The 23,771-nt window shown below is 37.9% G+C and overlaps 1 protein-coding gene and 1 long non-coding RNA gene across 4 annotated transcripts in view; both read right to left on the bottom strand.

Annotated features, from left to right (window-relative positions):
• rbm20 (RNA binding motif protein 20) overlaps window positions 1–23,771 on the bottom strand; it is a 55,307-nt gene that overhangs the window by 22,026 nt on the left and 9,510 nt on the right. Inside the window, exon 1 of one of the 3 annotated variants that reach the window (XM_032562825.1) lies at window positions 3,974–4,138. The exons of the other annotated variants lie outside the window; for them this stretch is intronic. Within the exon in view, the coding sequence (XP_032418716.1) occupies window positions 3,974–4,026 (53 nt within the window). The 5' untranslated portion in view covers window positions 4,027–4,138. Of the gene's footprint in view, window positions 1–3,973; window positions 4,139–23,771 lie in introns of those variants that run through there. 3 annotated transcript variants of the gene reach the window in all.
• Window positions 10,335–22,227, bottom strand: LOC116719959 (uncharacterized). Its single transcript, XR_004339293.1, has 3 exons — window positions 22,215–22,227; window positions 13,940–13,944; window positions 10,335–10,779 (listed from the first exon to the last, which is right to left on the bottom strand). It is a non-coding gene; the product is annotated as an uncharacterized LOC116719959 (long non-coding RNA).

Raw genomic sequence — 23,771 nt, 5'->3', positions numbered from 1 at the left:
CGCGTGGACGGCGAGTTTGGTGTGCGCCCCCTCGCGCTCGGCTCAATGCATCAACTCTAAACCTAGCTGTACGCCTCATTGTGTCAAACAGCAAAGAAGCATTTTACGCAGAAAACATTCAAAACTAAATCTACATATTCAGTATATTAAGACAAATGACGTTTGACAACCCCAAAACTGACAGTTTTATTTTTATTTTTTTTTACTATTTTCTACATTACTGATTCAATGAGAGCATCAACAAATATAAATAAATATGAAGATATTATTAAATGCAGTTACTGTGTGTATTATTGGGATAAATAAATAAATCACACTTCGTATGTAACAGGCATCCTTAAAAAGTACTGGTACAAAGATCTTGAATTTTAACGTGGTGGTCTGAATTAATTAAAGTTTAAATCGCAGTCAAGACATAATAACCATTGTTACGTTTAGAGGAAAAGGAGGGAAGTATGAAGCACGGTGGTGGCAGCACCATGTTCAGTGGAGGTTTTGCCAATAGAGATGCTGTTGCTCTTTATAATATACAGTAGATGGCAACATTAAGAAAGAGCATTATGAGGAAATATTGAAGACATCTCAAAATGTAGTTATAATTCATAGCTCATTCGATCTAAAACACTCAGAATCTTAAGGTTGAGCACAAACAGGTCTTTGAAATGGATAGAGACCTTAGTTATGATGTTAAATTAGTTACAAAGTGACTTAAAGGCAAAAAGAAATAAAATGTTTTAGTGGTCACAAAGCCCTGATACACCAACATTTTGTGACCCAAGCTACGCAGCTTAATTAGCTTTTTTTTTGCTTCAAAATATCAAACAAATTGTGTAAATCTTGGAATTTAATGGAAGCAAAAGTTCTAAGGAAAAAAAAATACAAACAAAAAAACAATTCCCCAATTTATTTTTAGCAAAAGATAATTTACCGTGTTGATCCTAGTGGACCAAAACCAGGAACGTTTGGTTTGAAATCATGTCAGGAAGTGAGAAAAAAATTAATTAAAAAAAGTCTGTTTTTGCACTGAATGTAAATAACTTAATTGTGTGTTTATTGTACTTATTAGTTATGAAAAGTTTTTCTAATGGTTTGGCCTCTTAAGTGAACAAGCATGCTGATGGAGAGAGATACACTTACACCATTCCATCCAGTGACTCAAAGCTATAAATACAGGAGTCGCCCACACAGCCGTCCCGACACACCGTGTCCTTAAAAGACTAATATGGCCTCTTGAGCAGCTGGCACGGCGTGCGAGACACTTCAGGCTAATCTTGCAATGACGATCGGGGAATATAGGTGTCAAATACACAACCACCAGGTGTGGAAGGGAAGAGTTTAAAAACCAGAAACACCGGTGGTCTGCTGGATGTGGTACAGGGAGGGAACATTTTTATCACACTGCATGATTCAGTTTCTGCTCCCAAGAGAACATGCTGAGGCGACACGCATTTTAAACATGTTTACCTCGACTGCAAAGTATATTTTATCATTTTTACATGTTTACTCTGTCACCCAGATTAGCCAGATGATTAGGAAATTGAGGTAAGCTGCAGCAGGAACATATTTTACCCAGAAATAAGTAGAACTGACAGCAAAAACAAAAATAAATGAAGCAACCAACTGGTAATAAATGTATTTAAGGGTGATATTTGTTATTAATTAAGCAGCCTGCTCCTAATTGTTTAATTAATGGAAAATAGACTAAACTAAGTTGATTAAATCAAAGATAATAAGCTAACTACTGCACTGATAAGGGGTACCTTTATGTATGAGAAATTAGTCGTTCAGAATATCATCTGAGATGATTACAAATGTCATTTTTAATCAAGCATCTTATGACCTTTCTGGATTTTAAATAAAGAGGTTTGCAGCCTAATTCCTAAGTTCTAATATCTAATAATAACTTGAAGGGAAAGCTTTGGAGAGAAAAGAAAACGAAAGAAAAAGAAATTCAAGATTTCACATCTTCCTTTGAACCGTCAGCTTCCAGAAAAGCCGCTAAAGAAAGATCAGATTTCCTCACTCTGGTCTGGAATCAGCTTGTTGGCTCACTTAAAGGACTTTCTGTTATTTGTTGTTTTTTTCCCCTTTGAAAGCTACTGTAAGTATTTTTGTTCTATTAAAGAGATGCAGGAAGACAGAAATGTTCAAATCTCACCTAGAAATTATTGTGTATAATTGCTACACGTTAGCTTTAACAGCAACCTAAACATCAGATCTGCAACCAGAATCAGCTCTCTGTCTTACACTGTTTTCCACAGTCAACGTCCTGCAAAAGAAAATGTATCCATTCTCTCTTTTTTGCTACAAGTTTTACGCTTTTCTTTGTTTTAAATCCTAATAAACAGAAACAAAATGGTGGTTCTTTAAGAAAGACAACAAACCTCATGTAGTGGATAAGAAAAAAATAAAATAAAATAAAAGTTGGCTATTTTCCAAAGCTCATGTAAAATTTGGGACTCTAAAGTTTTCTTTAGCTGGCGGTAAAGGTTGCAGGTGGTCAAAGGTTGCAGATGCCTGGCCTATTCAATCATCAGTCAACAGAAGGGGCAAGAAAAAAAAATCCCATAATGCTGCAGTCAGAAATCTACTCATCTTGCAAGCGGTGAATATGCTCAGAAGCCAATTAGATGGAAAACGGTCCAACAGGAATATGATCTGCAACATAACTTCAACTTGTAGTCTGTCAAAGTCAGTATTTACTGATCAGCAGCTAATCACTGACCCAAATGAACACAAAGCAGGAATAACACTTCCTTATATATATGAATATAAAAAAAGCTTTATCGTAAAGAAATCCAAACTTTATCACCCAGTTGGCATAAAATTAATAGCAACGCGCAACACCCCCCCACCACAAATTACGCTATGGCTGGGCTCCTTTACAACCTTATGAGTTTTTTTTCTCTTGTGAGTTTTGTTTAATTGTTATTTAATACAAAAATAAGACTTTGCAAAGCCAGAAAGCTAAATTTAGAGAACATGAGTTGTCAGGAAACCTCACTGCAGTTATCCAGAAACACATTTAACAAGTGTACACTTTCCCTTTGCAAGGAGATCAGAGTGGAGCTTCCTCTCTGTTTGTCTGCTCAGAATAAAAGAAAATTAGTCAGAGTCAGTGTATCAGAATGAGAACGATGTTTTTATTTTTCATATATTCTGACTTCCATCCAAAGGACTGGACTTCAAAATTTAGGTAAATTTCATCATTTTTCTTTTCTCACAGTCTGGCCACAGACAAATATTACTATTGACTCTAAATGTGTCCATTTAAACCTTCTGCACACAAACCCAGTTTCAGAAAAGCTCCACCTTAAGAATTAAGTGTGTGTTATCACATAAAATGCCTTTACTCTCCTAATAAACAGAAAACAATACCCCCACACAGAAATAATACAAAAATAATAATAATATAGAAAAGAAACATGCTGCTTTATGATTTTATACATTAATTATGGCTAAAAGAATGTTTTCTTTACAATACGCTGCATTATAAAGTGCAGCGTCTCAGTGTTTAAGTCCAGCTACACGCAGCTGCTGCCACATATAAGACGGATGTAGCGCATTACAGCGCAGTGGAGGAAGTAAAAATAAAAACAGGAGAAACATTTATCTATAACAGTTTCCTATGTCATAAAGAAATATTCAGAAATTACGAATTAACAGCAACAAAACAATTAAATCAGAAAACTTTCCCTTTGTCCAGTATAACTCGTTCATTTTGGCACCGATCAATCAGAGCTCCGCCGGCAAATCAACCCAACGCACCGACCCCATCGCCCAGCGGAGCCTCACTGGCAGGAAGTAACAAATTAGAGGCGGGATTTGGTGCAGTTCAGGCCGAAGCATCGAATTTCACTGAAACATCCAGCGGAACAGCGAGCAGATCTGCCTAAATCTCCGACACGCCGCCGCAGACGACAAAAAACACACAAACCTCTGAGAAGCCACCGGACGGCGTTCCGAGCCTCACCTCTGACACTGCGCTCTCCGGGGCTCCTTCATGCTCTGACATCTGCCCAGCATCTGAGACGGATGGGCCCCTCTCCCCCCGCCCCGTACCCTTTGACACGGCCACTAATGCTCACACATGTACACTAGAATAACATCCCAGCCAGCGGTCCTTACCCTGAGGCGAGACGGAGCTTTCCTGTGTTAAACGGACAGCCAGAGGCTCTTGCGATGAAAAGTCACAAGTGTTGAGCGTGTGTGTGTGTGTGTGTGCTAAACTATTTGGCCTTTGGGTATTGCTGCTTCCACAGAGGCAGTAAAGCTCAAAAGGCGAGTCGCCCTTCAGGTTCAAGGTGACGGAAAGCAGTAAATGCCCCTGGATTACATCTGACCTTCAGTCCCGCCGACACAGAGCTGCACTCACACGTGGTTACAGAAATGAAGAGGATTTTCACTGGAGCGAATGTCCGCTTCTTCAGTGTGTCTATGAGTAAATGTAGATTTGTCCCAATAAAACCTTAAAACACATCTGATTGGCTAATGCGCTAAAATCGTAATTCTGATTTCAGGTGGAAAATATTAACATTGTTGTCATTTATTGATTTATTAGTTAAACAAGCTAATTAATTGTTTGTTAATTCTTGATTTTCAGACTGAATTTTATTTATCCTTCTTTGGTATGAAATAAAAATGTTGGTTTGCTCTTAATACTTTAATAAAGTGCAGATATCTGGTCCTGTTTAGGATTTACAGTTTCACAAATATGTTCTAAACTTTCATGCATGATAAAAATAAAAAAATAAAGGTTTCCGGTTTAATAACTTTTCATTTTGGATTGAATGAAGTAAAACGTAAAAATCCAATGAAGGCACTTATTTTTTCCAATCTAAAATTTCTCATTTCTCATTTAGTAAACATGAATTTATTTTTAGCCTTACACTTCTGCTAACCGAGATGGACAATCTATTATCTTTACGCCTAATCAGCACATAGGGGAGGCTTTTTATTTTTGCCAGAATCAGAGAATAATGTTTATCTGTTTCACCATCTGCTTTGTCCTTTATTAAATCTGTTAAGTATCATTTAAGGTTTATGAAACACAACATTTAAGAGAGAATTGAAACTGACTGACGTGGACATTTTATGTGATAATGGTTGTCAAGTGAACAGCAATGATTTCGGTTATTTAGTCTGTTACGAGAGACTAAATTAAAAAAAATGTGGGTTAGTTTTGCAAAGTAAAATTTTAAATGTGTTATTCATTCGCTTACAAATGTCAGTTTCAAACTAAATATTTAGATAAAACACTAAACATTTAGGTTGACATCATCTGACCTAAAATATATAATTTGTAAACTAAATATTTAGTTTCAAACTAAGTACTTTTGTTTGCGGCTAAATATTTAGTTTGGAGCTAAATATTTGTTTGTAAACTAAGTATTAACCTTGAGGCATTAGCAAGCTAAACATTTAGCTTTCCAACTAAAACATTTAGCTTGAAACTGAAACATTTCTACATGAATGAAAAACGTGGTAAAAAAAATATGACAGAAAAATCTTTTGTAAAATGAACAGCAATGATTCCGGTTATTTAGTCTGTTACGAGAGACTAAATAAAAAAATGTGGGTTAGTTTTGCAAAGTAAAATTTTAAATGTGTTATTCATTCACTTACAAATGTTCATATTCATATTTTCTCTTGCTACAGGCTAAATTATTGATTTTGATTATATCTTTACAAACAGCGCTCCAGAGTTTAACTCAGCTTTCTTTAAAAAAACTGAGTTAGATGGTTAGTACGCTCCATACATAGAGCAAGGAAGTAATAAAAGAGCCTAAAAATTCAGGTACAATTTCAAATCAACCAGATAAACATAAACAAACTGAATCTCCTGTAAAATGCAGCAAGTCTGAAGAAATCCTACAATCCAACTGGCAAAGAAATCCACTATTGATGAGCAAGAAAACTGATTTTACTTCCAGTATTTGCTACTCATGAATGCGTGGAATTGCTTAACTGTGTATCTATCAGTCATTTGATGCTGGGCGATAACTGTGGTACCATTCAGCCTGGTGGAGCAGCTGTGGAAGCTTTAAGGTGGTGGGTAGTTGCAGGAGTTAATGTTTCAAAACTACAACTGGATGTTGGACTGAAAACATGCATTTCAAAAACACAAAAACATTTACCAAGTAATTTTGGTCCAGTTTCTAGTGCAAATATCTTAGAACTCTTAAAAGAAGGGAAAACTAACTTACAAGTAACTTTTCTGCAAGATATTGGAGCTTGATTAGAGTCAGCAATTTCTTAATATCGACTAAAAGCTCCTAGTTGCACTCGTAATACGGCAAAAAAAAAAAAAAAAAAATGTCTTACGTCTTTTTCCTTGGACTGGTGCATCTGTTTCTCTCTGCAGTTTGCCAGAGTTCATGATCCATGTCGCTGCTAAACAACTTTAACCAAACGTCTAATCCGAAAAGCAGTCCTCAAAGACTTAATAAGCGGATCCAAAACAACAAATGCGCCACTCGAAACAGCGAAATGTGTGGTTCGTCTGGTCCGCAGAACTTCCCAGTCTTCCAATCTAACGACGCGAACTTGTGTTCTCATAATATAGTCAACAAATCTTTGCCTCCTTGATGACAGGACAACACATGAGAAGGTACAAGAGCACCAGCCTACAGATAGTAACACTCCGGCCTCCACCACGTTCTCACAAGGTGAGTCTGTCTCGACTTCGTAATCCTGCTGCCACATGGTCATTGGTGTTGGGAGATATTTCCTCCTTAATGCCAGAGCCAAAAAATGTTTCCTAAGGAAGGCGTGAGACCGATCTGAGCAATAACGACAGCTTATACATGTTGAGAACCTGAGACAGGAGGAGAGGAGGGAATAAAAAGAGAAGAATGGCGACAACGAGGAAGAGTACCTTGGTTTTAAGGTTGCAATGAGGTGTAAAAAATAAACACAGTGATATTACTATTACTTTGAAGAAGACAAAGACAAAGAAGAAATCTGGAGAAAGCTGCCTGAAAAAACAATAAAGAATGAAGCACAGAGCCATCAAATTGACAAGGGACCTCAGCAACTAATGAAACTTGATTAAATATGAGTGTAAATAAGTAAATTAGAAGTGGAAGGTACATTGAGCAGTCAGCCTTATGTTTAAAGTGTGAGGAAGATGCAGGTCTTTCCTAATTTGTTCCTTTGTTTTAGAAAATAATTCCAAACAAAAGGACATAAAACCTTTTGCTCACACTTGCTCACATTTATTCAGTAAAACTAAAAAAAAAGTCAACTTTTAGTATGGTGTAAACAAAATGTTATTTTCTTAGCTGAAATAAAACTCAGTCCATGGTTGTCCTCTACGTTTCTGATAATCTGACCTTTTCTGCACCGATAATCTAATGGAGAGTTGTCGTTCTCAGTATAGCAACGATTAACACAATGACATGCAATAGGAAAACAATACTGTCACTGTCATATTAGCAATAATATTTGCAATTACATTTCTGGATGAAACCGAGTCCATACAATTATAAGATCACAAGGGTTAGAAATATGTTGCTCAATGAACCATAACTTTTCCGTTTTATTTCTAAAAATTTCAGATGACGAAGCAATTTATTTTTTACTGAAGTTTAGTTTCTACTTTATTGCTTCATTTAAAAGCCACAAACACAATCAAAACAACAAAAAAGATTTACTGTATATCTTTTCTTTCACAATAGCAGAGAGAAAATGTTTTTAAAAAATCCATCAAACATTTCTCAGTTTAATTTTATTTCTTTATTTTTTCTATAGATAAAGTCAAATTTGACCTATTCTGTTTTGACCCGAAAACTTTGAGGACCATAGAAATGGATTAAACAGAAACAACTCTGATCTCAAACCCAAACATCTATCAAGTCCTTCTGGTTTTATGGTGGCCAGCAGATGGCGCCAGAGATCCGTGGGGACGCATCAGTCTGCGCGGTGGGGGGGGGGGGGGGGGGGGGGGGGGGGCACTAATGCTCCTTTTTTTAAAGATTGAAACGCTCATGGAATATCTCAGACTTGTGTTTACATTTGTGGGCAGCGATCGTTGAAGAAAAACAAAATGCTTTGGTGTTGTAAAAAAACCACAATAAGAGGAAAAAGAGGCTTAAAACTCATCTTCTCTGATTGCTTATTTACATTTTTCTCACGTAAATCAGCCTGTGTCGACAGAGATGGATAAAAAACGGCATCAAAAGAAAAAGAAAACACCATAACAAGGTCCAAAAAGGTCCTAACATCTTGATTTAACTTTTTAAGAAATCAGACACCGGCTGCGAAGTCAACACATCCAACAGCAGGGAGGTTGGTGTGGGCGGGGAAGCAGGCTCAGCTTCCCTCGCTCCACATTTGGCACAGGGGGCAGCTTTTAATTTATGGCACCATACCAGCGGGCGAGGCATCTGGGCCCCAGGGACATGGGATCTGGGCCCTCACAATGCCCACCGCGTCAGAGCCGTCACTTTGATTCACACCGTGTTTTAACTGATGACGAGTCGCTCAGATTTATGCCGAGAGGATCAGGAGTGAACGTCGGAGGATACATTTAGGTTTGTGAGATTTTTCACATGGAACCAAATCAAATGAGAATAAGAAAAAAAGCATCAGTCGCCAAGTCCGGCGTAAAACACGAAAGCTGACGACTCACAATAGCATCAACGAAAAGCATAAATCCAGCTGCAAATTGTCTCTCCATGTGATCTCGTTCCAGTTGTTTTTGCGAAGGTGCGCCATGAGATTTTGAGGTCACAGCGAAGCGTTTAGGTCAGAGGAGGAAACTTCTGACTGGACAGCTGCATCCTAACCAGGAGTATTTCAACAGATTTACGGCAGAGCAGGAAATCGGCCAGTAATCCTGAACGTCCCGCTGACATGGCGCCCACTGCAGAATCAAACAGCTATTTGAAGCATCAGCTGGGAAATAAAAAGATTTCCCACCACAAACCGCAGGGAATGATTAAGTTGGTAATAAATTTAACAACCGTTTTTAATTTACTTGATAAAAATGTTTTTCTTTTCTCTGCAAGTCCAGCTTTTATATTAAGAAATGTTTCAAATTACAACATAACCGATTCACATGAAACCTCAAAGGTAAATCTATGGGGGGAATTTTATGTGACAAACATAAAATCAGAGTTGTGTACATTTACTTGAGTAAGTTGTTTTTTTTAAGTACTTTTAAAAGATGTACTTTATACTTCTACTTGAATAACTTTGTTATGAAGTATCGCTACTCTTACAAGAGTAAACTTTCTGGATATTGTGGATTCGGTGAAGAACAAACTCGCTTTAACCAAAAATTCACCAGCTTTTTGTTAAAGTTCCTCAAGTTTCATATTGAGAAACATTGATTTGGAAAAATGTTTCTTTTGTCTGATTTTGTAAGTATTGTATTTATATTAAGTATTTTTATTTTGCTCCTTAAAATACCAAAATTCCCACATAACTTAATTTTGATCCGTCTGATGATGTCATTTTTAAATATCAAATAATTGATATTTTGATGAGCACTTGAGCTACTTTTTACCAAATACTTTTTTATTCTTATTTGAGTCCTTTCTTGAACAACTACGTTTTACTTGAGTAAAAATACGTTGAAGTATTGCTACTCTTAGCTGAGTAAAATTTTCTACTCACCTCGGCATAACATAAAACATAATTGGGAAGAGGAAGTAAAGTGATAAATGCTTTTCTGTTCAAATAAAACTGAACCGTGCATTTGCATTCTGCTGCCTCTGACTCAACACTTTGTAGAGCTGCAGTTTGCGTCTCAGGAGGGTTTTTTTTTAAAGATTTTTCTATATTTAGCTAAATCCATCATTAAAATTAGCTCCCACCAGCTTCGTCTGGTGAAAATCTCCAGACATATCACGAGTCTCATGGCTGCGCCTCCAATTCATGGTCTTCTTGCTCAGTTTTATCAGTTTAATCAACCAGCCATGTCTCGGTAGGTTTGACCCGACTCTCTGAACTAGGGCTGTTGTAAACGAATATTTTAGTAATCGAGTAATCTATCGATTATTCTTACGATTAATCGAGTAATCGGATAAAAAAAATTTATAAAATAAACTATTGGCAAATCTGCAATAACACCAGTTAGTCCAGATCAGTCCAATATCTCCTTTTTGAGCATCCCTAACAGTTAAATGTTTGTAGTTTAGAAAGTTTACTTGTAACAGTAGTTTGCTTTAACCTGAAGAAAAGTTATACTAAGATATTAAATTATATTCAAATAATAAAGTGGCAGGCTCACAAATATGCTTATAAAAATGTCTATACTCCAGCTTTTAGTTTATGTATTTATCTTCAGTGAGTAATACACATACACGTAAAAGAACTAAGTAAACAACTCATTTAACTCTAACATTTTATTGATAATAACGCAATAACATTAAACCTCCAGTAAAGTTTCAAATCAGTAGTACAGCAAATCTCTTGCTTTTTTGTTCTAAAGTTCAAACAGAAAAGATAAATAAAGAAAATACTTGATTTAAAAATAAAACAAGTTTAGACAAAATAGTAAATACTGCATTTTATACAATAAAATCTAAGTCTAAGGTGCAACAAATTCCTTGCTTTTTTCAGTGCTAACACAAAAGAGTAAAAAAATATTCATTAGCTTTAAATAGAAAAGTTAAGGCAAACCAGAGAATACTGCCTTTTATACATTCAAATTATAAGTTTCAAATCTGAGGTAGAATATTTAAAATGCTGTTTGTGAACTCAGCTGCTTGAACAACCGAACATCCTGGAACCCTTTGAACAAAGCTGTCCAACGTATGACTCTTCAGTTCACTGAAAAGAAGCACAATGTAATGATTATTTGTTTATTCCTTGTTATGAATTAAATATATTTCAAGTGCACTAATTTGGATATTATAACATTTAATATTATTAAGTTGGAATCTGCACTGACAGCTCATCTGCCATGATGGCAGCTTTAGTTTCAGTTTTATTTTATTTATGGATTTAAGGCTTTCATTTATGTGTGAGTTTTGAGGATGCTTTAATTAAAAGCATTATTTTTAACCATCACAGAAAAATCTAAATGCAGTGAAATGTTTTTTTATGTATTGGAAAACAGAATGTAATCTATATGTTAGGAAAAAAATAAACTTACTCAAAATGTAAAGGTTTGAGTTTGTACAGAGTTCTGCAGCCTTAACTAGTCATGATAAAATGCAAAAATGTTGCTATTTTTATTAAAACGATGCTATTATTTATTCTTGATTGCTTAGGTATAAACAAATATAGAATTACTACAAAAAATATTAATCAAAAATTTCTAATTCATACATAACAGTAGCGAGAAGAAAAGACTGTAACTTTTCAGGATGGAAAGACACCAATAAATAAATGCTTTTCAGCTTATGCCTGTAATCTGTTGCTGCGTATTTTTATTAACAAACTTACATTAAGTCCTGCATAATTTCTCTCAGTTCCACCCTCACATACAATTTACACTACACCCGGTTAAGTAACCGCTATGTTTAGATGTAACGTTAGCAAAATAATGTGCCTCAATTTACATCTATAACATGGCAGATCATCACACAACGTAGTTAGCAAAGAGAACGTAAACGTTACCTGTTGGCAACCGTGTACGAGTTGGATGCATGTGGTGGGTGTTTTCTCTTCAGATGCTGCAACATTGATGTCGTGCTGTTGTGGTACGCCAATTCTGCTTTGCAGTGGATGCATTGCGCTGTGTTGTCCTTTCTGTTTAGCCTAAAATGTTCCCAAACTTTTGACATTTTTTGTCGCTTTCGGGGTTCTCCTTCTGAGCATTCTCCGGTTCCCTCCATAGCTACAAACTTAGCACATGTGCTCCAGGCGCTAACGGAAGTGGTAGCGTTGTGCAACACAAAAACCCTCCGGCTAGACCAGTGTGCTGCGTATTTAACAGCATTGCTTATTACAATACAATAAATTTAGCGAAGCTTCGAGGCAGATAAATTTCCTCGAGGATTTTTTGTAATCGAGTTACTCGAGTTACTCGATGAATCGTTTCAGCCCTACTCTGAACCTCCTTCAAACCGCTTCCTCTCAGGCCTCTCTGCTGTGCTCAACATCGGAGGCCTTCGCGGAACAGCTGGACTTAGACTGAGGTTAAATTACACACAGCTGGCCAATTACTGTTGGCCTCCTGAGTCAAATTTAAAGCCGCAGCATGCAACTTTTATATTTTTAAAAAAATCTATTTTTTACATAATTGTTCAAATGTTCAACATACTGACAGTATAACATGAGACAGTGAACCTCCTGTGCCTTCTCTCTGTGATACTGGCATCTACAGAAATGCACCGCTCTGTCAGAAACAACCAATCAGAGCCAGGAGGAGGGTCTTTGTGCTGTCAATCATGCCTGTTTACAGGTAGTTCCCCACAATAAAGCCTGTTGTGAATGCTCAGGCTAGTTAGCATAGCTACCGATAACAGCGGCCATGCTACATTAAGTTGTTTCTCGGCAGTTAGCAAATTGAGCAGCGTCCACACAATCCTGATTGACAGCGATAAGACCTGCCTCCTGGCTCTGATTGGTTGTTTCTGATCAAGCAGAGAAGAAATGCCACCTGGTGTTAGAAATTGTGCAATAGAACATCAGGGAAGCTTGACTCAGTCTCATGTTATTCAGTCATGGTGAGAGTTTAAACCAATACAAAAAATACAATTTTGGGGGGAAACTTGAGGAAAACTGGTATTTATAGGGTACAGACGTTTTAGTGGGGGTAAAAAGGGAAATATTTTTTATAAACAACAGCAGCTAAAGCTTTGTCACCACCAACAATTTAACAGTTTATCAGCTCTTGTCCCCTTTTTCCTGGCCTATCAAGTGTTTTGCAGTTGGTTTTAATGTAAGCACATGAGCTAAGAAAAGCCCCTGCGCTACCTGGGATCTGCTGACGCCGAGTGTCAAACTGGGTGCTGAGAGCGGGGCCCCCAGCTACTCCACCCGACTGCACAAAGTGACATCACAGATGTGTCTGACTTATTAGAGTTTACAGAGAGGGAAGATGATGACCTGAAATCATGGTGTTGATAATTATAAATACAATTAAAGAAAGCTTCAAACTCGAGCTCAGCAAAGTTTCATTTAAAACAAATTGAAAAACGTGTACGGTAAATCAATGAAATATTTGTGAGTTGGGGAATTCAGGACCTGTCACAAGACTTAGAGGTGAAGTAAGATGAGAAGCGGCGTTGGCTGGAGTCAGACGAGGCTGACCAACCATTTTGCCTGCTGCCCCGAAACAGTTATTTATAGCCGCTGCACGGGTGTAGACAGTAAAGTTCTCTCACCCTCTTTTTTTTTGTTTTTTACAACACCACCAACTGCTGCGCAGAAACACGTTTAAAGTTTCTCTTCTAATTTTCAATGAGATTAGAGTCCACATTTCCAAAGGCACGGCCATTCACGTTCCTCCAGAGCGTCAGCAGGACAGAGAGCATCGAAGTGAAGTCTTCCTGCATCGTGGTCAGCAACATCTGAGCTATATTGGTGCACAAGGTGACGTAGCAACGATTCCCACAACCCCCTCAGCTCTGCTCCGCTGGAACTCAGCCTCTCTCTCTTTCTGCTCTTACCTCACACTCATCTCTGGTTAAAGCAGGCATTGCTTCTTTTTTTTTTTTTTCTTCTTCCCCATCTGTCATACTGTCAACTTCACAAATACCGATCACACCCTACAGACTGGTCCCGCTTTAGCGACTTGTCAACCAATCGCAGCTCCGCTCTGCTCCTTCCTCCCATCGTTCTCACTCTGCTGCCCCCTTTTTAAAAAAAAAAGTTTAGAAAGATATAGATTAATATAGTTTAGTAAGAAATAATATTTTCTTATGCAACAAATTATGTCACCTGACCTGATGCAGAGAGTCACTTTTACTTCCTTGCAGAACACTTAGTTTGGTTAGTTGTTTATTTAACTATGACAAAAGAGAGAAACGAGAAAAAAAACCTGATCTAATGCAAAACACATTAGACAAAACATGATGAATACATCTGATAAAATTTTAAAAATTACAGATATAATGGTATGTGATTCTGTTTGCTTAATTTCTTTACTAGAAATTGTTGTCTTTGTAAACCTATTCTGGGAAATGTATAAATATTCTTTTTCTGGATTAGAAACAAGCGAAACACGGGAAATCAAGACTGGGAACCTGATGTACCAGAAAAAATGGAGATCCATCTGAAAAACTAAAGTAAAATGTGTGCGTGCGCGAGCGTGTGTGTCTACTATGCTAACAGACACATTTTGAATCCACCTATATAGCCAAATAATGTGTAAACTAAAAGAATACACAAACAACAGAAATAACAGGCAGTGGTTAGTTGGGCCGATAAGAATCACTGGGTAACAAAATGTATTGTTATCGACTCATTAGCATAATGAATAAAAGAAGGTTGTCAAAAGATTTTCTATGTTCTTTTAAAAAAATGTGAACTGTGGGTTAAAACTGTGTTAAAAAACATAAATCAGTAGAAATTGCCAGGAGGATTTGGCTCTCGATGTTTTCCTGTCTCTACTGAGCCTTAGAAAACTTTGAAGGTTTAGCTGTTTTATTCGCACCGTAAAAATGTGCTTTTGGAGCTTCCGGATGTGGACAGACGTGGATAACATTTCCTCCATCCGGGACAGATGTAGCTTTGCCTCATCTGTTACTGAACAGCACAAGCAGAACAAACAGATGTTGGAAAAGGCTGACGGGGGCAGAAAGACATGGCCACAACATTTGGGGGTAACACAGATTTTTTATTTCTCCTTTTTTTTTTTTTATTGAATGTGAGTTTTGCTGACATTGTACTTTATTTAAAAGTCACAGGCCCATATCAGGTGAGTTGTGTAAACATTTCTAGATTTTTATGAATATAAACAATACTTGAATATTTGAAAGTTATGAAGTTATTGTAAAATATTTTGGGAACAACATGGAGTTATTGGATAGAGGACCCATTAAACCTACCATATATCAGTTTACACCTGCTGATGTGCAGGACTACCCATTAAATTACTGCAATTTGCATTAATAAAATGTACATCCTTGTAAAACCAGCCCTGCATACAGCTGCAACAGGGTGTGTTCAACATACACTATCTAGTTAGGATTATAGTTTTAGAGAATAAAGTAGTCTGTAATCAGAGCTTGGTAACGTATCCAAAAATTATACTAAAGTAAGGGAAGCACTTCAACATATTTTTACTCACGAGTAAAAAGGTATTTGGTAAAAAGTCTACTGAAGTACGGAGTAACTGATCAAAATGTCAAACATTCAATATTTAATAATCCCATCACCAGATGGCCCAAAACATAAAGCTATATGGAAAAGAAAAAAAAAAAAAAAATAACATACTTAGAAAAAAACAAAATTAGGAAACATTTAAAAAAAACAAAACAACTTTTAACAAAACCTGCAATTCTGCGTCTGTGTCTGGTGAAGTTTTGGTTAAGACATATTTGCTCTTCATTCAGTGTAGTTACTTACAGTGGAGTATCCAGATATTTTTTAAGCAAGAGTAGCGATACTTCATAGTGTATTACTCAAGTAAAAGTAAAGCGTAGTAAAAATACTCCAAAAAGTTGATTTTTTCCCCCCCCCCAAAACATTACTCAGGTAAATATAAGCAGCTACTACCCAACCCTGATTGCAAAATCAACCAAGTTTATGTGTCTAGCATATTGTAGCAGCAGGTGGTAAACAAAAACACAAAATTGCAAAGTTATAAAGAAAACACTGTACTCTACAATACCTTTTATTGCAGTGTTATGGCAGTGTTATTAGCGAACCTTGCTTTATTTGAATCATAATAGTCTAAGAAATATAAGAAATATTGCCTATATTCATGCATGTAAACCATTAACACAATGGCAAGTATTAGTTCAGTGGAGACTTTGCTGGACAAAAAAAATGATCGAGATACTAAAATATAACAACAATAGTAATAATAATAACAATCATCGTCAACATAAATGTCAATGTTTACAAATGGCTGCTTCCCTGTTGTAAGTTTGTGCTGAAATCCAGGGCAGACTGAGTGTCAACAACTAAGACATAATTTAAAACGTCCTTCTGTAATGTTTTTCACTGATGAAAATGGATTTGCATGGCTGTCTCAGATGTTTGTGAGGAGACACGCCACAGGGCAAAGCGCTACAGATGCCAGGCCAGCTCAGGGATAAGCCCGGCGCATGGAGAACACATTAAAGGAAAACGCTCAATCACACACTAAAGTGAAAAAGTAGAGCCTCAGCAGACCATATGGCTCGACGTGTCTCATCCCACGGAGGTGCTGGCATCGCAGGCCGCTCAAATAACAATTAATTTCCAACGAGTCCAAACACCACGGGCGAGGGAACTTCACAACTTTTCCAGCAGCTGCTCCGTAAACGCTCTTAAATGATTGGATGAAAAAGAGAGTGAAGGAGAAATCCCTTTGAAAGCCAGTGAGCAGAATGGGTTGGATATGCCCTGTGTGAAGGCCATCAGGGGATTCCCTAGGAGCGTAGTCAGAGTTATACTCTATAAAAGAAGGTTTATGCCGTCGTCTTTTAACTTGAAGAACATGTGGGATCTCCGAGCTGCATCCTCTTTCAGTGACTGATTGGCTTTATTCTTTGGATATCAACTTTTATGGACGTTCAAAGTGGTTGCCAGACAGAAGGAAGTTTTATCTTCAGCTTGGTGAAGGCTGCTTTTTGCCGGGAAGGTTACTGCCCTCCTAACTGTGCGATGACGAGTCACTAGCAGCTGTCCCTGAGCTCTAACAAACTCACACATGAAAATATGCCTGCAATGTAACTTTTCTCAGTGCTGAGCTCTTTGTTTGTCATGCCGGAAGTTACATCCCACTAAACCCACAGGGGCAAGAGGCACGATTAAAACCCTACTGTGGATGGCAGCACCTGCACATTTACAATCAGGAAGTGGCCTGTCATGACCACAATCCCCTCCCAAGCCCGGTCTCCCTGTGGTGCAATCGATTAGGAGGGAGTTAATTTGTCAGGAAACTCTTTGGAATGGATTTTAACCTGCCGATGACAAACAGGAGCCCTCCAGGTCCTCCGTCGTCAACACACTGGTTATTTTAGGCTTCCTTGTTGTCTCTGATTTCTAATCTCTTCTCTAACCAAACACACACGTCTGCCTTGGCCTAGAGGTTCCTCCTGTTTGTGCATCTGTGTCAGCACTGCATTGCTACTTTGTGTGATTCACTCTCATTGTTTTGTTTTCCTCTCCCACCCACATGGACGTCATCGTCATCATCCATCCCTGACACCTGACGATGGCGTTGGTGGAGTGGCTGATAGCAGGAGCCAGTAATAGCAGGTTATTGTTTCTGCCATCGCATAGCGCAGGAAATTACATCTTGAAGTGCAGGGAGTTATCTTATTTACTGTTGAGGTGCCATCACCCTGGTTCTGGTTCTTGGAATATCTAAAATTGTGTCTTAGGTTGATATAAACATGGAGAATATTTCCTGGAAGTCTTCTCAGGTCCATGTAGCGTGACAGCTTATGTATAGTATAGTGCATGTGTAGTGGGATAAGGGGTGTGAAATGTACAGTATCCAACTCTTTCAGGGTAGAGAATTTTATTTTGGCTGTCATGCCACGGTATTGTTTCACTTCTATACTTAAAGATGTAATGTGCAACTTTAGAAAAAAATATACTTTACATATTTGCTTACAAGAAAAGTGATGTGCATGAGCTGCATGCATTATGTATCCAAGTTGTGAAGCCAGCGCTGTAGGATGTTTCTGATGACAAGAAATGTGTACAAAAGAAATTACTAGATCAAAACTAGATCACCGCATTACTGTTGTTGATCATTCCTATACGTCATGTCAAGATCCTCCAGTGGTCCTCTTGTGAGCTCAAGAAAATAACGATACCTTTCGTATGACAAAAACATCCAATGTTATTTTGACTTAAACCTGCTCATTAGTATCTATTTCATGTTATTCAGAAAAAAATCACATCAGAAATGCTAACTAAAGGCAAGACCAGAGTTTCCCCCAGAAAACTTGCTAAGCCCGGTGCTCGGAGCACTAGGGCAGTCATCCAGCCGCCAGTCGTGTTTTTGAGGTAAAACATGTTTATATGTGACAGGAAATTTTAAAATATCACTTGATGGTATTGGAAGCTGGATGATTAATACCTAAACACCAACTATAAAGTCTTTAAAAAAAAAGGCAATCATAAAAAAACTAAAATAAATTAACAATGCTAAGCCTGGTGGGGGCACAAGTGAAACCTGGTGGCCCGCCAGGCTTAAAGTACACTGAGGAAAACCCTGCAAGACCATTACCTTGTTCTTATTCCTGCAGCAAAAACATTTTTTCCAATGCTAAAACTGGCTTTTCCCAATTGCCTTTCAAAGTCAAATTAATACAGAAAGTATTTATAAGAATGATAAGAAATCCTTTTTAAAAAATCAAATAGGTTTTCTGGTCATTAACACTAAGTGTTAGCTAGTATTTGTGTTACCACCTAGAAAAAAACAACAACACATCATAGTTAGAGAGAGGTGATACATTTTAATCATAACGAATAATGATAATTTTGAATCAGGATTTCCTGCTGCTGCTCATTCACAACATCACACATCACCAACAAAAACCCCTAAATCTCTGCAGCCAAGATGGCGACCGTGTCATAATAAAATAACGGTAGATTTGTTACATAAGCACAGGTACGACGCATAACTTAACCCAGTTTTAGAAAGTGCCTGTTGTGTAACGCTTACGCTGACAGACGGGCCCACACACCTTCACATGACTCATCGCTGAATCCTGTAATATCCACGAAACCCTGCGTCTCACTCTGAGCATCCCACTCTTCAGGACAATGACAGCTTCAAACCGAAGAGGAAATCATCACCAACCAAACGACCAACTCAACATTAACACATGAGCTCAACTTCTCTTCTTTACATGTTACATGTGAGAGATGTAAACCAGCTAAAAGGATAGAAATGGTTTAAAACTAGAAAAATGTTTACTAAATGTAGTCATATGGATTAAATAAATGGAGCATATTTGTATAGAGACGCCATAAGCTGTTTAATTTTGTACTGGATTTGGATGATATAAACAGTATTTGTATAATTTTTTTATAGGCAAAGAACATAAAACAAAAGAAGCATAATTTGGTGGTTCAAAAATCACGCTTCTCACACTTGTAGCTTTTCTGTGCGTGATGCAATATGTCTTTTAGTTCATTTAGTAAAAGCAGAATCTTCATCAATATCAACAATTTGCAACTGTAATCTGCTGGATTTCTCGCACGTGCACGTTATATATCACCGACTGCTATTCCTGAACACATGTTAATTCCTGAAAGTGATCTGAAGTTGTTACCAAGGCTGACTTAGTAAGCTGGCAAAAGAAGGACAAACATAAAAACCTCACTGAGATTTATATTTAAAAACAAACAAACAAACAAAAAAAAAACCATCAGCACAATCACCAAAAGTAACCGAGCAAATATTAAAACTCAAACAAAAACTTAAAATTACATTATTGGTGTCCATAACTATTTCCGCTGATATCAAAAAGATCTTTTCATTCCCCAATTTAATCATAGAAACAAATTTGTCCATAAAGGCTCTGTCTTTTTTTAAAAATGCAGAATGTCCCCTTTAAAAAAGAGAGACAGAGAGCGAGAGAAAGAGCGAGAAAGAAAAGAAAAATTTATCAAACTGCAAAATGAATGCTTCAAACTGGCAGCACACGAGGCGAACTGAGGCGTCAGAAATACGACACCAAGTTCCCCCACGTTTCTCACTCACAGTTCTACATGTTGAGATTTGGGAGTTAAAACCTTTAACTCCAGTCATATTTTGCTGCCATTTTATTTTACATCCTTTAACTTCCTTTTACCATCTTTAAAATGTATTACATGAACTTTTTAAATGCATAACAATGAAAATAAAAACACACCATTGGATATGGCTTGTTATAAGCGGAGATTCTGCAAACAAGTTTCCTGCAAGACTATAAACATTGGGGGGACGAATCACAGCTTTATTCACAGCTGCACAAGTTTTCCTAAAAGACAGATCGAGTGGTTTTCTCCTACTGCCAGAACGCAAAACTACACACATTATTATCAACAACAACTACATTGTTGTAGTTGTAGACAACAACTATAGCAATGTAGTTGTTGTCTAAGTGGGACAGAATCACTTTATTACCGGTATTTTGGTATTCATTGTTTAATGTTCATCAACGTGATAGTGTCTGCTCTGGATTTTCTGTGGAGAACAAAATAAGTCATTTAGAAGAAGTAGTCTAGTAGATATTTTCAGCTGGTGTGGTTCCCTTTCACACTGCACTGTGTCTAACGATCCAAAACGTTTGAAAAATCTGTCACTCCCCTCCCCAATGGCAGTGTTGCACCAAAAACCACGACAGCAAATGACACAAAAACCTCTGAAGAAGACCCTGAGTACAACTTCCTTCTTCATGAAATGTAAACACTACAAAAATGAAGTAGTGTCAGATTTAAGCGGTTCAAGGATTTCTCTTTTGTCTTTGGTAAAACACCACGAGCCATTTCTAACGCTGATGCTAGAACCTCGCGTACATTTACATTGTATTTACCCAGAAGGCCCTGTGCTACTGCACTTCCTACTTTTGGAGTGGTTTCCTCTCCACTTGCATTCACATATGGTTTTGAACCATGCAAGACTTCAAGATTTTGGTTTTTTGTTCCGTATCAGAGTTCAATAGTGCATTCACACTTCCCCAAATGACCCAGACCTTCTAGACAAACGAACTGGAGTTTGATTAAAGCATGCTGGTGCAAATGCACTCTTCAATATAACCTGCTGAGCAACACAAAGTGGGATCAAATATGGCAAATACAAACACAATATGCTCTGAAAAGAAATGAAGAACTAATGGAAAACCAACATGTTGACCAACATGTGAAAAATGTTCCTGAGCCATTTGAGAGAATTTGGGACCACAGTGAACCACAGTGAGTTATCAACCACAATGAAAACACTACAAAACAGTGGCAGACTTTTAGGGGAGTAGCCAGTGATACAAATCTACTCCAAGAGAGCATCCACAACTCATCCATGAGAGCAAGAAAAAAAGAGAACCAAGGACAACATCTAAAGCAATGTGGTGCCTTAGATAAAGTCAGTGTTCGTGACTCAATAATAAGAGAGAGATCGGGAAACAACAGGATCGACAGGAGAGTTTCTGTTAAAGCTTCCCAAACTGAACACAATTGGCAAAAAAAAAACCAAAAAACACTTTTGCCAAAACTGGGAAAACATTCTGTGGCCAGAAGAGACCAAAGTGGAGCTTCTTAGAAAGCATGCATCTCGTCAAATCTGGCTTAAAACTAACACAGTAGTTCAGAAAATAAAAACCCGCAATGAAACATGGTGGTAGGAGTGTGATGGTCTGGGGCTGCTTCGCTTCATCAAGATAAATGTTGCTTTTTCTGACCATCTGTTTGTGAGCTTAAGCTCAAGTGCACTTGGGTTTTAGAGCAGGGTCCTGACCTCAAGCCAAACCATTCACCTCTGAATGGTTCATAGGACAAAGCAAAAACAAAAGCCTCAGGGGGTTAAAACTATTTCACATTTAGGTCCAGATTTTTTCATCTACTTTGCTCATGGGCTCCACCTGAACATTTGAGGGTGTGAATCTGTGAGGGAGTAAATATTTTTAACAGCTGTGTATGTTTTGAGTAACTCTAAATATCACAATATTATATTACGGAAAAGTTGTTCAACTCATTTGTCAATAGGAGACATAATTACTAGAAATATGCTTTTTAAAGTGTACCGTGTTTGTAAAAAGGGCCGCTAAAAAAATGTGGCACCATGCGTCCACCTTTCCACACAGAAGCCACAACCTTCATTTATCTTGACATTGGCCATGAAGCAGACGGTTCCCAGCTGTCAATAAGCCCTCAAACTGTCAGCTGTGCTGCTGCTTCCTCTGCTTGGCAGAGGCTCATCGCACAATCGAGCTCCACTACCGCACACTGAATATCACACATTGCTATCCATTACCACCGCTACAGACTCTGTTACAATTGCTGAGTTGTTAAGTTATATATCAGCCCTAACTAAGTCTCCCCCCCTCCCCCCCACATCCCCTGATTTTAAGACCCATTTTAGGTGTGAGCAACGCCAGTCAGACAGGGGGATGAGCTGGAGATGTGGCAGCTCTGATAATTTATATATCACCCACCTGGCTCTCTACGCAGAGCGGCACGTACCAGACCGAGAACAGCCTCGTGTTCCCCCTTCTCACAGATGAGAATTAAAGAAAAAGAGTAAAAGAGCAACATCTTGCACCCAACTGAGTCTAAATGCTGCCATATATATCCCAGCTTCCCATTATATAAACAGTTATACAAACGTTTCAAAAGTAATTGTGCTTTACAACTCAAAAAGATAGATAGAAAGATACATTTTTAGAGTGCATTCACACCAGTCCTGTTCAGTCCGGTTTATTTGGGGAGGTGGGAATGCGCAATCTACTTAGGCGGACCAAAACAATTTAATTCTGGTCCACCTGAAAACCTAGGTCTCGGTTCGGTTGAAATGAAATCAAATGAATAGTGGACCAGAGACCATCCCAAAAGCAGGAAGTAAACTTAAGTTCAGGGCATTCTGGGTAAATGCAACCAAAACAAACACAAGAGTCTAGAGCTTTCGAGTGAAATGGCTCGTGGTCTTTTACCAAAAACAAAAGAGAAATCCTACAAGTGCTAAAGTCTGTTGCTATACCATTTTTGTTTACGTTTTGTGACAAAGAAAGTTGCTCTCATGTCTTCTTCAGAGGTTTTCCTGTCATTAAGTGGTTCTTGGTGCAGCGCCACCACAGGTGAGGGGGAGGAACAAGTTTTTCAAAAGACTTGGATATGTTGACACAGTGCAGTGTGAAAGTGAACTGCACCAGCTGAAAATGTTACAAATGTTGCAACTTTGGTTCCCAATCAGACCTAGTCTATGGGAATATCTGGTGTAAAACACCCTAAAAAAGGGAATGACAATACATCTAAAAATAAATGAAAAAGGGAGGAACCATCTGTCACTTGTCACAAAGCAAGATATCTAAATCTCTTGTGTCACTTTTTGCAAAAGCAAATAAGTTGAATAGTTTTCTGATTGAAGAACTGTAAGTTTGAATTACTCAATATTTTCAACTTATGTGAGAAAGGAAAATGCTTTATAGATTGGAAAACGTGCTCCAGTCCTCCACCACCAGCCCCACTTATTCTAGCCTTCCCCAGGCTCAGCTGTTGGTGCCAGGGGGGTGATTGGAAGAGCGTGTTATCTGGAAACCCATACCCTCCTACTGTCACACCTTTGGGGCAACATGCATTCAGTACATACTGCAAGTTCATTGGTCACATACGTCACATATTGATCTGTATGTGTGACGCATGACCTTGTTCAAATGCACGCTCACACTGACACACAATGGTGGAGAAGTGCATTTGTAATTAATCTACAAAGGGGATTACACAGCATTTTGTTTTTGTTTTAACGCAAACGGTAACACCATAAGCAAGATTTTAAAACACCCTAACAAAAGGCGATAATGTGCTTCAAGAACTAGAAAATTATGCAACATGTCTTCATGTTTCGGAGGAACCCTTGAGTAATTCTAGGAGAGCAAAAAAAGTTACTTTTGCACCGAGTCCCTGAAATATGAAAAGAAACGCTGCAACATCAGCTTGCAGTCCTCCCTTTTCGCCGTCTTTATCTCAAACAAATAACAGTAAAATGGCAGATTTCAATGTGGAGTCCG

This window comes from Xiphophorus hellerii, chromosome 5 (genome assembly GCF_003331165.1).
Source record: "Xiphophorus hellerii strain 12219 chromosome 5, Xiphophorus_hellerii-4.1, whole genome shotgun sequence".
Lineage (NCBI taxonomy): Eukaryota > Metazoa > Chordata > Actinopteri > Cyprinodontiformes > Poeciliidae > Xiphophorus > Xiphophorus hellerii.
This window is presented reverse-complemented; position numbering and strand designations above follow the sequence as displayed.